General features: G+C 34.6%; 2 protein-coding genes across 5 annotated transcripts; one reads left to right on the top strand and one right to left on the bottom strand.

Annotated features, from left to right (window-relative positions):
* Positions 1–644: 644 nt before the first annotated feature.
* On the bottom strand, positions 645–11447 carry PAPLA1 (Phosphatidic Acid Phospholipase A1). Of its 3 annotated transcripts, none has more exons than XM_066299229.1 (11): positions 11395–11447; positions 10917–11017; positions 4774–5139; positions 3225–3637; positions 3046–3175; positions 2662–2996; positions 2463–2610; positions 1980–2405; positions 1787–1924; positions 1540–1734; positions 645–1486 (listed from the first exon to the last, which is right to left on the bottom strand). In XM_066299229.1, exons 1-11 carry the CDS (start codon positions 11430–11432, stop codon positions 945–947), a joined length of 2832 nt encoding a protein of 943 aa, XP_066155326.1. In that variant the 5' UTR covers positions 11433–11447; the 3' UTR covers positions 645–944. The 3 variants fall into 3 exon arrangements, with proteins under 3 accessions (XP_066155326.1, XP_066155327.1, XP_066155329.1); XM_066299230.1 differs by having other exon boundaries at positions 3228–3637; XM_066299232.1 differs by lacking the exon at positions 11395–11447 and having other exon boundaries at positions 3228–3637; positions 10917–11137.
* Positions 5385–9579, top strand: LOC136348436 (uncharacterized). Of its 2 annotated transcripts, XM_066299234.1 has the most exons (9): positions 5385–5646; positions 5698–5945; positions 6030–6309; positions 6366–6593; positions 7361–7618; positions 8262–8484; positions 8543–8811; positions 8864–9037; positions 9090–9579. In XM_066299234.1, exons 1-9 carry the CDS (start codon positions 5391–5393, stop codon positions 9239–9241), a joined length of 2088 nt encoding a protein of 695 aa, XP_066155331.1. In that variant the 5' UTR covers positions 5385–5390; the 3' UTR covers positions 9242–9579. The 2 variants fall into 2 exon arrangements, with proteins under 2 accessions (XP_066155331.1, XP_066155330.1); XM_066299233.1 differs by having other exon boundaries at positions 5385–5945.
* Positions 11448–15219: the final 3772 nt, after the last annotated feature.

Here is a 15219-nt window from a genome sequence, read left to right as displayed (position 1 = left end):
TAGATCGTTGATCTTTTTTACAAGTTGCAATATTTAATTTGATTCATAAAGATAATTTAAAAAATTATTTGAATATAGCCTTACTTTTTCAATTTAGAGGGCACAGAATATTCTATATCCTTCAAAATTTGTAGATATTTTTTAAACTGTCGAAAGATACGACGTAGAGAAAAAATCGACTGCATGCTTAACGTAAACATTCATGTTTATAGTCCTATTTAAAGTTCTCCCAGATACACTGCAAAGCAGAGTTTATTTACAGTTTTCGCTTCTCCAACAAGAACGCTAATTTAGTTGACATTCCTTTTTCTTTGCAATGAGTCCCTCCAGTGTTCTAAACTGCCACTTTTAAACTCATGTTCTCCACATTGTGGAAGACCCTTTGAGAAGTACATACCTAGTTTGAATTAAGCCGAATTAACCAACTTCCTTTTTGCAACTTCTCTGAAAAATATTTATTTTTCACTTAAACTTTACTGACCTGAATTCTACATTTTCCCTAAATAAATATTCCCATTGAGGTTCAGGATCTTGAGAAATTCATTTTTATGCACGTTAATTTAGACCACGTAAAGCCTAAAAATAGGTATCATTGTGGTTTGTGCAGGTAATAGAATTTTGAATTTGAAAGATGCAAAATAACATTTAATAAAAAAACTTATATTAAATATTACATTTAATATACCCTCAAATTTACTGCTCAACTGTTCAAATGCACAATAACAACAAAACAAAATTGTGACAGGTACGACATAAGATACCTCTGAAATAACAGATATGCTAAACAACAAACAGGTGGAAGATAAACGCCACTTAACAAAGATTTAACAACATCGAGATCACAGTTTTCGTTTCAGTTTTCTTATTTTATACGGATTTTTAACTAGCAAAAAAGGGGCGTATCTCTCAGCTAATGGAAGATACATCCACTCGTAAAGCATATACTATGTTTTCTTCATAAAACCAGTTGTAGGAGGTGGAGGTAAATTTGCACTTGGTGCTACTGGACAAGTAGGATCCATACCCATAGGTGGGGTCAATTTTTGAAGGGGTCTTTCTATGGTCATAGTTTGTTGAGGTATTTTCGAATCAGTTTGAACTTGCAATGATGAATATATCTCCTTTAAAATCATTAGAATTGAATCTTCAGACTCCCAATAGCACACGTGACTAGTGATAGCGAATATATATTCATTAAAAAATTCAAGAGGGGCCTCTTGGAGTACATAATCGATTCTCCTTCCATTATTCAAGTGCCCTAAAGGAATATCGGTTGTTTCTTGCAAAGGTTCTGCATCATGTTCTTCTTCTTCTGGGGTCGTTTCCAGTTGTGACTGAATGCTATTGTTCACTTCAGCTTCTAAAGCAGGTTGGTCTGACTTATGAAACATCGCTAATTGATAGAACGAGTTCCAAGTGTTTTTCATAGAGTCGAAAACTTTCTGTTTAAGATCAGCTCCTACTTTTGCCATTGTTTCCTTCAATTCTAAATTATTTTTAAGTTACATTGAGGTACCGTGAAAAGACATTGAGGATCACCTAGATGCATTCGTTTCCTCCCTTTATGATGTGGTATGAGAACTGGTTTCAATTTCGCTATCTCTGGATTAACCAAAGCTTCTATGCGATATGCCACTGGGTCATATGGATGGAAAATGTTGAAGAAGGCGGGGCAAGTAGGCAAAGAAAAGTTTTCCCCCAGTTTGTCCAAACCCCTTACAGTGACGAACATTCCTGTGGAAAAAAAAACTTTTTTTCGGAATAGATAAACTTTCTCAAAAAATACCTATAGGACTTCCAAGTGCAAAAAAAGCAGAAGGCTTAAACTCCAACTGAGGATAGCTAATTTTTGGTTGTCCAGCCCCTACTGACCCCATCATATAACTTATACGTCGGCAGAGCGTTTTATTTTCGTTAGAAACTTCTATATAACACCAAAATTCAGCAAAACGGCCCTAAAAATAATTAAATAAACAAACCCTGTTTGGATTCTTCCTCCTCGGGGGCGTCGTCAGTATATTGATGTGAAAGCAAGTCAAAAACAATCAATGAACCCAGGCTATGTCCCGCTACGGACACACCTCCTTTAAAACCAACATTTCTTTCCTTAAAAAGGTTAAAGACCCTGTTCAGTTCATTTCCTACAGTAGAAATGATAGTTTGGCAATAAACAGGGCTTGTGTAAAATAACACGTCTAAAATGGTATCATTGGTAAATGCTCTTAATTTTGGAATGCTCTCTAAAGTGATGTTTTTAAGTTGTTCATCTACTCCAGTCTCCTTCGAGTGCAAAGACGAGTGCCAACTTATTGGTAAGACCTCGACCCTGTTGACCATCCCTTGTTCGCATGAAGATTTATAGTGGGATTGAGTTAGTTGAAGAGCAATGTTGCGAAATTCATCAACTGTAAGAGAAATTGATCTAAGGCCCTATTTCTAGAAATTAATTGAATAAAACTTACCGACTTCCTCTACAGTCCTCAACTTGAGGTCGCAAACTGACCCAATACCATGAACCATAAATAAGACATGGTCAACCACTGTAGGCTCTCCCTCATCAATGTCAAATTCATCCATACCTCTTTTTACTATCCTAGGCCGTGTTTGATTCTAAGAAAATACACAATTTAATTATGAAAATTAATAAGATTTGGAACATACAGGCGTGTTTGGCCATGAATCGTTCAGAGGTGCAGGTACCACGAGAACTAAAACATCAGGTCCGTGGAATTCAATAGTATCTCCATTGATAAGAGAAATTTTCCGGTGCCATTGGTTTGATTCAAAAGCTATTTTAAATTCTTCTTCCAATTTTGCTGCAATATTCTCTTCATATGGCACGTAGTTCCTATCGTTTGTATTTTTGTAAAACCAGGAGCATCGACGTACTTCACATGTATCCCCTTTCCAGTAAACTGGAGTTTTCTGACGTCTCAAGATATTCACATCATAACGCCCTCCATCTGTGGCAATCACCTTGTCGGGATCTAAATCATCTACAAACACCTTAATAATCACTCGATTTAGGCACAATCACAAGCTTACTAGAAGTGAAGGCATGTTCCAAAGTAAGTGAATCGACCATCGAAAACGGAGCCCACGAGCTCTTTTTCTCAGTTCCTTTTCTGTAGAACCAATGATGATAAACCGGCCTATAAGTCTTCGTGACGGATACCTAAAAAAGGTCTATGAAAAATCTCAGTATCAATTATAGAAAACCATACTACTGGTGTCCCTTGACGATTCCCATTGGTAACGGTATCAGACACTGAAGGTAAAGCTTCACTAGCTGGAATGGCATCCATTACAGGTCCTAAACTTAGAAGATGTGTGGAATGTTGCGGTTGCGGTACACTAGGCTTAACGGACGGCACTGAGGAAGGTTGAGGATTGATAGGCTTAAACTGGCTATTGAGGGCAAAGGTAACGTCTTGAATTGACGAAGTTGAACTCGCAGGGGATATTGAAAGCTGATTCACTGGAGGCTGGAAGGATGTTGTAGATACCACAGAGGGTGGAGGAGGGGGAGAAAAGTAATATTGGGGGTTACTCTGCGCAGGATGATTGCTACTAAGACCGGGAACTGGGGCATATACAGGGCGCTTTAACCCTGCTCTTCTAAATGTATTTACTGGGCCTGAGAAAAATCAGTGAGTATGAAGTATTAATAGTTCTATATAAAAAGTCTCAGAAAAAGATCGACAAAACGATGTCACAAGGTTGATTTAAAAATGCCTTCTTTGTTAGGCAGAGTCGTCATTGTTTATCTCGTTTCGCAGGATGTCCCTAATTTGCATTTTTTCCTGATCTTATTCAACAAAATATCTTTACAATAAGGATACTTTGTTTACTTTATCTTTTTGCTGTAGGTATCGATACAATTATCTACACCCTAAATCTTCAGGTATGGAGAAGATCTGGAAACAAGAAACTGTTTCGCATCTGCTCAGAAAGCTGATCGATACCAAAAAGAAATTATTATTTTAGTTTAGACTGGAATTGGAATTGGTCAGAAAACATCCCATCATGGCCAGATTTTTAAATATAAATGCAAATTAAGATTTAAATTTACATCCCGTTGCCTAAAAAACATTCTTACTCATTTTTGCTCCATTTCTTTAACTATCAGCTTTATTTTATAGCTATTTATGATCAACAACTTTTTCTATCTATCTGTACTAATTAATTGCAACCATTGGAATTGCTGCAAAAGAAATTTGCTTGCCAATTCTTATTTTCTAATTTTCTTACATGACACCTACTTTTATATAAGCGCTAAAAATTGAAAACTTAAATATGTTTTAAGCATGGAATAGTATTTCAAAGAAAAAAATTGTTAACGGTTTGCACGAGAAAAGGCAAAATATTTATCAAAATGGGATCGATAGTCTAATCGAAACTATGCCCAGGGCGAGTCAAGCTGTGACTAATAACCATAGTGACCATACCCTGTTATTGAGTTTCTAAAATGTTGTTTCCCTGGAAAATATTTTATATGTTAATTAAAATACATAGTACTTTCCACATGCTAAATATTGTTAATTATTTTTTCCCCTGCTTAAATTGAATCAAATTGTTTTATATGCCTGATTAATTGAATTGGTTATTACTGAACTTACCATATATCACTACATTCATCAAGTTTTACCTTGTTCCCTACACAATTTTCATGCGTGTGTCTATAAGAAAGCCACATTTTTACAACCATCTTTGCAGCCCTCAATATTTAGTATTTTTCTGTCAATTTTTTTCCGAGACAGTCTGTATTATTACCTGAAGGAGTTCCTAGAACTTGCCCCACTGGAGCAGCTGTAGGGTCAAACAGAGGCACTGGCGGAGCGTCTTTATTATCCTGAGCAATATCCAAAAGTATCGGTGCGGCTATGCTTTCAATTTCAACTTGGTTTTGCTGAGTGCCACCAGTTCCTAGACGTAAATATTGGGAAAATGACGAAAGAACCGAAGTTAAATTGGAACCAGGATGGGGAGAAGGGCGATTGAGGTCAAGGTTTTCAGGCTCTGGCTGAAAGTAGGTCGAAGTGGATATTTGAGGTTGACTCGTAAGAGATTCCACTGGAGTTAGAACCGCCACAGAGGGATCTTGGGTGTTACTCGAAAGAGTGTTTTGTAGAATTTGTTCTGGAAGAAAAATAATTATAAGGTCATTTGCCCTATTTAATTTTATTGATGAAAAATCGCATTTTATGTAAAAATGTTAAACTTTAACTGATTACTGCACTTGCTGATAAAATAAAACCTATCAATGGTATCGGTTATAGGTATTTTTTGGTTTGCAAACATCCGACCTAACCCATTGGTGGTAATATTTCACTACAAAAAGCCTGTGAAATTTTAGAAGCAATCAGTTAAATTTTTGATAGGTCGCAAATATGTGGTTTCACGGTGGTTTTCTGTTTGTGGTGGTGTTTTGTTATACAGTAGCATCAAATAATGGGAATGCTGAGTCTCCTAACAATTACGAATTGCTTGATGATGAACAGCTAATAAAGGATACTATAATTCACAGGAACCCAATTGCCCTATTAATTGATGACTCATACCAAAATTTTAAAAATGTTCTTGAAGTGATTCAAAAAGGGAATTTCAACAACTCAGACTTGTGGCTTGTAACTTTTAACAACTCAGGTATGAATTTCAGTGACAAATTTGAAATTTTATTTATTTTTTTAAATCCAGGTGTTTCAACTATCTGGGAAAAGAGCTTTAATAACATAAAGGAATTCTATAATACATTGAACTCTTTGGCATCTCAAAGTAGATCTCACCCAAATCCCAACCAATCACTACCAATATTTGCATTATTTCAAACGGCTAAAGTTCTGCCAAAGGATAGTGCCCTTATTATTTTCAGCAGTGTTCATATGAATGAAGATAAGCATTTGGAAAATAATGCTTTAAACATAATTTTAAGTAAAAATATTAAAGTGAGTACCTACTAATTAATGTGTTTAATCTACTATGGATCTCATAAAAAAAAAACAGTTTGGCAGAGTGGCTCATATTTTTAGGTATACACTGTAAATGAAAATCAGCACTTTTCCAACAGTATCCTACATAACATCATGTCCTATTCTGGTGGTAGAAAATTGATTGTTAATCAAAAACCAGAGTTTGAAGATTATAACTACCATGCCTATGCAACACCTAGCAACGTATCTATACTACTCTCTAAGAAAAACTTAAAAAATCACACCGTTATATCTTTTCCCATTGATTCTGCAGTAACTGCGATTCATATAAACATAAGACCATCAAGTCATACGAAAGGAGTATTAATATCTCCAACCGGTAAGAATATGAACAATCAAATTTAAAAGGAAGTTTAAGTAACCCAATATGTTTAGAGTACAAATTCTCATTCTCGAATAAAACAAAGTCCATTAGCATCAAATATTCTCAAGGATCGATATTTGAAAATTTTAACGGATTTTTTGAAATGCACTTAAATTTTTCTACATCAATCAAACCATTTATCGGAATTTGGACCTTGCATTTGGAAAATTCACTGGAACCCTATAATATGACGGTGTTTGCTTTTTCAAATATAGCTGCCCATTTTCGTTTTTCAGAAGGTAAGTTTTATCAAATCACAAGTGACTCTTTTGTTTCTTGTTGCCACTGGTTTATCAGTACGATGAAGACACTTTGACCGAAATAACTTCATATTATTTGATAAGGTGTAGCTGTTTACTGTAAAACGTACGTTATCAATAGACAAATATTAAGAACATAAATCCGCAGATTGGCACGATTTTGAAACTGTAAAGAACAAAACACGCATGAAATTGATCGTAAAAAGATAACTTACGTCTACGTAACACATATAACACAGCACGTAACAATAGCGGTTTTAGGAAGAATTGTGGTTAAACTATTTCTATCTAGCACTAATATTTAATTAATACAATAAATATATTCAGGCAGACTTTGTACAGATGATATAAAAGATGCGTCACTGAATAAATGATGTAAACTACTGAGCGATAAAAAAAAAATACGCGACCTTGTTGCTCTTTGTGCCAACTCCTTTCTCTATATTTTGAAAAGTCGAATGTTAATCTGCCTTAGTTCTGTTTATTTACTACTTACATGTCTAATTCTGATAAATTTATATATTATAGACTTTATTACGAAATATGTGTGTTGAAACGCGTCCACATTTTCAAATGAATAAGCTGTCCACTTTCCTTGACCGCTTACCGCTTGACTAAAAATAAGTTTTATGCATTTCTATCAGGATCAATGAAAATGTTCTGCAGATAATATGACCTAACCACAGCAAACAAATACCACCTTTATATTGACCCACACAATAAAAGTGGGTTATTGCGTTTTTTAGGGATAAACATTCCAGAGGATGTGATGAAATTAGGTGTAACCGGTAATATCAGTGATATAACCGACGTAAGTTTGTTGGATGGCAATGGTGAGACAGTATTAAGCAACGTAAGCTACAAATTCAACAATAAGTATGTTACACAAAGCAGAGATAACGTGCCGGAGATAAAAAATAATGTTGCTAACAGTATTGAGATTATCAATAAACCGCAACTGTCCAAACCTTTTTATGCTCTAATTAGAGGAAGAGATGTTAAAGGTACCGTTCTTAAAATATTCTATACAATTGTTCCAAAAAAATTCCACATTTTAGTTTTTTATATTATCGTTACTCAATCATTTTTTTCAAATTTTCAGAAAATTTACCATGATGTATAACTTCTTGATATGTCCGGAAGAATGTGTCGCAGCTAAAACAAATTTTTAGAGTGTTTTGAAAACCACATTAGTTAATTTGAAAAATAAAATAAATATTTATTCACAACGCGTTAAAGATTTTAATACACCCACTACTTTATTTTTTGACAATTTACCACTTTTTTGTGAAACACTTAACGGACAATTTCAAAATACTTGTATAAAAATTGGTTTTAACTGGGACGCATTTTTCTAGACTTTGCAAGTATTTAAACATCAATACAAATATTATACAAATTTAGAATATAGACAACAAAAAAAATATACCAAACAAAATAAAATGTAGGCGTATATTTTGAACCACCAGATAAATAGAAACATGAAGGGTCAAATTCCTAATTCTAGGATATAGAAACCTCACGGGGGTATCAAAATGATGATTGTTTGTTCATCTGGTATATGCCGGATCTGTATTAATAAATCAATTTAACATTGCTCCCTGGGAAATGTTCTACGCTTTTCAGTTTTTGTGTTAATCTTTTTAGGTAACGTCTTTCAACGTTTAAGTTATCTCTTTGGGAAAAGTGACATTTATCCCATACAAACTATAACGGTGGATGTAGGAGTAGGCTCCGAGCTGGTTTTGCCCTCTTTTAGCAAAATCGCTGAAGTATATTTTGTAATAGCCAATCTTGGAACCACTGCTCAACTTGTTACTTTCTCTTGCAGCGACTCAAAATATATTTTGTACCGTTTATCAATTTTAAGGTAATTGCCTTTAATTCACATCTTACTCGTTACAAAGTCAAATCAAAACTCGTGTTAGGAGATATCTAGAGCCCCAGGAAAGCACCGTAGTAACACTCTACCTGAACTCTAAATCGGGCACTTATCAAGACGAAATCACATTTTCAGTGAAAACTAGCTCCCAGGTAATTCGAAAAAAGGTATTAGTGGATGTGGGATCACAAATAATAGACCAAACGCCACCAGAATTAAATTACAAATATACCAGTGACTGTACTGAAGTCATATTTGCCCAATGCAGTAAAGGTACCTGGACGATTGAAATCACTGCTCGTGACGTTGACTCTGGTAAATTAATACAACAACCCCTTCATGTAGTAAATTTTATTTCTTTGTTTAGGTTTATTGCAATTAAACACGTACCCCATAGGACTTTATTTTCCTTACGGTTATATCTCTGGAACAAAAGATTATATTTCTGGTCACTACAGTGACTCTTGCTGTAATCCGGACCTGCGCATTTCTGCTGTAGACAGGCTACATAATAGAAGCAACTATTCTGTAAATGCATACAGTAAGTAACATAATAATATCAAATATTGACTCTTATAGAAACATTTTTGCAGAGACCCTATTGAGCCCAGGTCTAATTTCTGCAATAGTACTGGGAATATTACTTTTTATAATTTTGGTCGCTGCGATTACTATAGTATTAGTTCGAAAATATAGGACAAAAGAATCATATGATTTGCCCACATACAGAGGAGGTGGAATTTGACAATTAATCCAGGGCATTATTATCGAACAAAATCGGTTAAATTTGTGGAATAGTTTCGCAATTGATTATCCTACTTCTAATACCAACAGTAGTGATACTAAGGAAAAATCTTTGGCATAGAATTAACAATGTATTCTATTTAAAATTGTTTTCAAAATTAAAATGTATAATAATAGGTATGTTATATTTGTGTTCTTATGAGATAGTTTCTATGTTAAATATTTAAATTATTTGATATAATGTATGTTATATGGCGTTTTTAAAGCATAACTGTAACCTATAATCTAGGGCTCTAAGTTTACCAACCTCATTACCAATAATATAACTTTCTTGACTTATTTTATTGCTTATCTATTATCTATTACTTAATTATCTATGTCTAAAAATTATTCAAAATGAAACTCATTTATGTTCCTCTCTATGAGATCAGATGAAGGAAATTTAAGTGTATTATTGCCTATCAATAAAGCAATAATGTTTCATTCATTTCAAATTGCGAGTAAGCACAATGACAGGACTGTATTCAAAGCTGCATGATGGAAGTTTGAACTTAAATCGCACATGAACAGTAGTCACCGAATACGTCACAAGTCGTAAATCAAAAGTCCATCATATTGATCATACACAGTACGGCGACGGTCTATTATGATGAGATAGTGCCAGTTTTTCGCTTAAGTTTGGTATCCCGATCTGGTAAACGTTTTTCAATTTGATTTTTTTTACTTACGTCCATGGTTACAGAAAAAAGTGTACATAAGAATTATATAGAATCACTTTTAACACACGAGTATGGCATGTTGCAATGCGGCAAACACGCAATTGTGGCAAGAAACCGTCTTGCCTATAGATAACTATAACATTATTTTTATTTTCAAAAAATTTATTTTGAATTTCTCGTTCTTCATTTAAAAAGTAATATCTCTGTAGGGGTTTCCATTTTGGCGCTTGCACATTTTCATTCAATTGGTGCTTAGGCGGTAAGGAGTTTCTGCAGGTTGAAGTTATTTAACTGGAACTAAAATTTAAAACTACGCTAAGTAGCGCCTTCGAGAGGCAACAAAAGCTACAAACCCTGCAAATCCTGTGTACTAGCTTTTAAAGCAATAAAGAAGAGGAGAGAAAAAAATTAGAAGAAAAAAAATCCGTTTTCACAAGGAGGATGATTTTATTTGACGAATACACCAGAGAATAGGTAGGTCACCCTGTAATTCTTGGTGTTTGAGTTGGGAAGAGCAGCAACCAATTAACTGTAAAATCATACCGGCAGAAGGCCAGAAAACTGAAGTCCCACTCTTCATAAATCTAGGGTTGGATGTTGAATTAAGTAAAATTTAATGTAAATAGGCCTACTACTGCCCTTGCAGCATAACCTATGGGAACAATTGTGCTTCTTGGATATTGCATCATAGGTTATAGATGAGCATAAACAAATAAATTTTACTATGACTTTCATCACGCTAATAATTCACAATAATTTGGTCCTTTGTGCAATTGAATAAGCTTAAACCAAAACTGACATTGGTTACAAATGTTTACAGTAGAATTACTATTAAGTATTAAGATAGCAAGAGATATATTTTAGATTAATAAAATTATATAAGACCCTCAGATTTAATAAAATAGTTGCTTTAAAACTTAAAACTGATTAAAAATAAATTATGTAGAATTAACATACCAGATGATAAATTCAAGACAGGTTGGAGTGGTTTTTCCATCGCTGGAAGCAAAATAGCATTTTGCGAAATATCTTCGTAAGTACTGCCAGTCACTGAGGGGCTAAAAAGAGTGTTTTTTACAAACTTTTTAGAGTCACTCATACTTTTTAAAGAAAAATACAAAAAAATTATTTATTATTATGAGATTTATGGGTTAACAGCTGGAACAATTTGATTGATTTGACACTAGTAGTGACTCCATCTGACGATGAATGGAAAAAATATAATGATGTGTCTGAAAATAATGGACGTTGTCAACTTTTCTTCATGCGTTTTTCCTTTTAAATGTTGACATCATTAACTGCGATGAATGCACAATTTATGTACCAATAAAAATACATAACGATTTAATTTAAGACCCATAATTTAACAAATTGATCAAATAATTTACTAATAGTACTGACATTGAAAAAAAGTAAAATCAAAGCTATGCATTACCTGGCACTCGCGAGAACGAATGAAAAGTTAACACTCATGGGTTTGCATGTGTGCATGCAATGGCAGATGGCGCCAGAAATACATATTTTACACAGTTGAGCTCATTTACATCAGCAGCAACTTGTCTTACACTGAATATATTGGGACCATTTACACCCACTGATTTGCGCTTTTGAACAAACGCCTGGTTTGTATGGTAAATATGACGAATTGATTCATTTACATGATTCAGATATTAAATGAAAAATTTTGTCTGACGTGTAATATTGCAATTTTGCCAATCGAAAGAAATACTCATCATCCATAACAACTATGGTTTTATAGGAACATTTCTTAAATTCGTTCTAAATAGATAATAGTAACTTTAAATATACATATGCATATGTGTTGTACTGTGCATATTACTATCCTGTAGAAATATTTAAAATTTACAGATTATTCACATCAAAAAATAATAATTAATTGGAAAAAGTTGCTCTAAATTTCACCATTACCGTATTTTTAGTAATTACAAACGTGATGCATTTAATACCGTAAAAAATGCTATATTATAACAGAGTACCGTTCTCGAAAAACCTCGGCCTTCTTTTTCGAGATTTAATTCTCGTCTTGAATTTTTCCGAAAGCGATCGTTGGAAGAAATTGCGATCCCACCCTTTTCAACTGAGCCAAAACTGAAGTATGTACAATCAACATAGGTCTAAGGTTTTCAATCGAAATTTAGGGAAGTAAAATGTAAAATACGATTTTCTCGAATTTCAAGCGTCAACCGCGAGCGCCTTCGGTTTGAAGAGCCAAAATCATTTGTAATCATTGGCTCTTTCGAGGGCAACTTTAGCGGCTTCTAAGATGTTTCTGTTTTGAGTCTAGACTACATTATGCACAAGCGTGTTATTAATCAATAACAATTACGAATACTTAAAAATTTCCAGAATATCGTCATCGGTAATTTTAAGAGTTTTTTTACTTTTGGAAGTTTGTTTTATTATTAAATCGAACAACGAATATTTTTCTTATTTTTCTTTAAGAGTTGTTGATTTTACGTGAGTAGCGCCTTTTGTGAACACTACCAGAGTTGTTTTCACGGTAACTATTCGAAAATGTCGAATGACAATTATGACTCTCGCGTGTCAGTAATCGGATCGCAAAAATTCATCATTTGTTTTTATTAACAGAAAAGTTGAAATTTACTTAAAGTTTTAGATTTGAAATAAAAATATAATCTCATTTAAAACTGAGAAGCAAAAAATAAAAAAGAGTATCATCCCGGTGGATTAAAAGAATATCTGTGGAACCAAGAAAGAGGAGGTAAGAAAAAAGAAAACTAATTCCTAGAGGATCTTCCAATGAGTCCTGTTTTGCAAAATATAGGTCCCCTATTCCCAAAATATGGGAACTAATAATAAAATTTCCCTTCCTCCCAACGCAATCAAAACTTATCACTGATGTTGTACTAAAGTAAAAGACCTTTCGTAGAAGACCACATTATTTTCATCGACTGTGCCCCTGCAATTGGAAATTACCCAAAACTATTCCTGTGTTTTTAGTACAGAAACTGAAGTGTTCCACGCCGACGAAGCGAAAAGAATTCTACTACCCACCACAGCAAGCAACTATCATTATCCTTCAGAGTCTTTGAGATATAGCATCGGTTGGGTCCTCAATTTCTGGGATGTTTAAGAAAGTAGGGCTTTTCCACAGCCTTCACCAAGGTAGGTACAGTCAGCTTTGGTCTATCATTTTCAATTGCAATTTAGAATAAGTAAAATTGTACTTTCTTGCGTTTCAAGCGTCAACCGTGAGCATCCCCGGTTTGAGGAGCCAAAACCATTTGTAAATATTGGTTCTTACGTAGGGAACTCTAGCGGTTTCTAACATTTGTTTTTTTGTGTAAGTGTAGAGTACATTAAGCACAAACGCGTTATTAATAATAATCACGAAATCTTGACAATTGGCGGAGTAGGTTTTGTTCGGGAAAGATAGTGACACGACGGTAAGGTGGACAGCGGCTTTGTCGTCGTCATCATTACAAATTTCAATGACAATCAGAACGTAATAAATTCTACACGATCCTTTTTTCGTCAAAACTCCGACTTCTTTTCCGATCGATTTGTCTGTATTTTTCAAATAACAATATTTGTCGAGTCCTTACCGGTGGTATAAAGTTTATTTAGGCGATGACAATATTATAATTTACCAAATAGCACATTCTAAACCGAAACGTAGAACTTTATATTTAAAATGTACGTTTTAAAATGAAAACGTTTTGTCATTAATTACAATTGAAAATCGTTAATCTCGTCCCAGTCGTCGACGGAGAGAATATAATTTTCTTAACTAGGAGAAGGTAAGAAAGAAAACAATAACCCATTGCCATTTGAATTTCTAGCGATTTCTCGTCATCGGTTATTTTAAGAATATATTAAATTTTTATGTTGGGTAGTTTGTTTCATTTCTAAAACGAACAACGAATATTTTTCCTTTATCTAAGAGTTATTGATTTTTTTTTCATCTGTGGCGCCATCTATGAACTTCGATTTTTTCTTCAACCAAATTACAGTTTCCTTCCTTATTCCACACCCGCCATCTACCGTCTAGAGGCAGAGTCTTTTACAGATTTCTTCCCATCAAAATTACAGTTCCCTTGTTCTCCATGCGCCATCTACCGTCCAGGGGAAGAACCTTTTACGGATTTCTTCCCATTCAAATTACAGTTTCCTTGTTCTACATGCGCCATCTACCGTCCAGGGGAAGAACCTTTTACGGATTTCTTCCCATTCAAATTACAGTTTCCTTGTTCCACATGCGCCATCTACCGTCCAGGGGCAGAACCTTTTACAGATTTCTTCCCATCCAAATTACAGTTCCCTTCCTTGTTCTGCTCGCGCCATCTACCGTCCAGGGGAAGAACCTTTTACAGATTTCTTCCCCGCCCAATTACATTTTTCCCCACGTGAATTTTCACCCCTTTTTTTATCACCTGCATACCCATAGGCGTAGGAGGCGCATTTAAGACGGCCTGCGCCCCTTCAAAACCATCCCCCATCACCCCAAAAACAGGCATACGGAAGGATTGACTTGGAAAAAAAACCTATGAACTACACCACTAAACACACTAGAACATATCGAATGACAATTAAGACATTCCTTGTCAACAATCGAACCGCGAAAGTTCGTTTTGTGTTTTCATTAACAGAAAAGTGGGAATTAACTTAAAATTTTAAATTTGAAATAGAAATATAATCTCATTTAAAATTGAGAAGCAATAAATAAGAAAAGGTAACATCCCTGTGGATTGAAAGACCATCTACGGAACCAAGAAAGAAGAGGTAAGAAAAAAAAGGAAGCCCGTTCCTAGAGGATCTTTCAAAAAGTCCTGTTTTGCAAAATATAGGCTCCTCTATTCCCGAAATATGAGAACTAATAATAAAATTTCCCCTCCTTCAAACGCAATCAAAACTTATCGTTGACATTGTCCCAAAGTAGCATTTCTTTCATAGAGGACCACATTATATTCATCGATTTGTGCTCCTGCAATTGGAAATTACCCAAAACTATTCCTCTTGTTTTAGTACAGAAACCGAAGCGTTCCACCCCGGCGAAGCGAAAAGAATTCCACTACCCACCACAGCAAACAACTACCATCATCCTTCAGAGTCTTCGAGATATAGCATCGGTTGGATCCTCAATTTCTGGGATGGTTGAGAAAGTAGGGCTTTTCCACGGTTCCACGGTCTTCACCAAGGTAGGTACAGTCAACTTTTGTCTGTCATTTTTACTTGCAATTTAGAATAAGTAAAATTGGACTTTCTTGCGTTTAAAGTG

Source organism: Euwallacea fornicatus, chromosome 33 (assembly GCF_040115645.1).
Source record: "Euwallacea fornicatus isolate EFF26 chromosome 33, ASM4011564v1, whole genome shotgun sequence".
Classification (NCBI taxonomy): Eukaryota; Metazoa; Arthropoda; class Insecta; order Coleoptera; family Curculionidae; genus Euwallacea; species Euwallacea fornicatus.
Note: the sequence above shows the minus strand (reverse complement) of the source record. Positions and strands in the feature narration are given on the sequence as shown.

What these genes read in the sequence shown, in the direction of transcription:
- LOC136348436 (XM_066299233.1), top strand. Translation starts at nt 5,391, where the DNA reads ATGTGGTTTCACGGTGGTTTTCTGTTTGTGGTGGTGTTTTGTTATACA. An exon ending in TGCTCGTGACGTTGACTCTG is followed by an intron (nt 8,812 to 8,863) that starts GTAAATTAATAC and finishes TTCTTTGTTTAG; the next exon opens with GTTTATTGCAATTAAACACG. An exon ending in CTATTCTGTAAATGCATACA is followed by an intron (nt 9,038 to 9,089) that starts GTAAGTAACATA and finishes ACATTTTTGCAG; the next exon opens with AGACCCTATTGAGCCCAGGT.
- PAPLA1 (XM_066299229.1), bottom strand. Translation starts at nt 11,432, where the DNA reads ATGAGTGTTAACTTTTCATTCGTTCTCGCGAGTGCCAG. An exon ending in AGTTCTAGGAACTCCTTCAG is followed by an intron (nt 3,638 to 4,773) that starts GTAATAATACAG and finishes GATTTTTCTCAG; the next exon opens with GCCCAGTAAATACATTTAGA. An exon ending in GGAGGAAGAATCCAAACAGG is followed by an intron (nt 1,925 to 1,979) that starts GTTTGTTTATTT and finishes GGTGTTATATAG; the next exon opens with AAGTTTCTAACGAAAATAAA.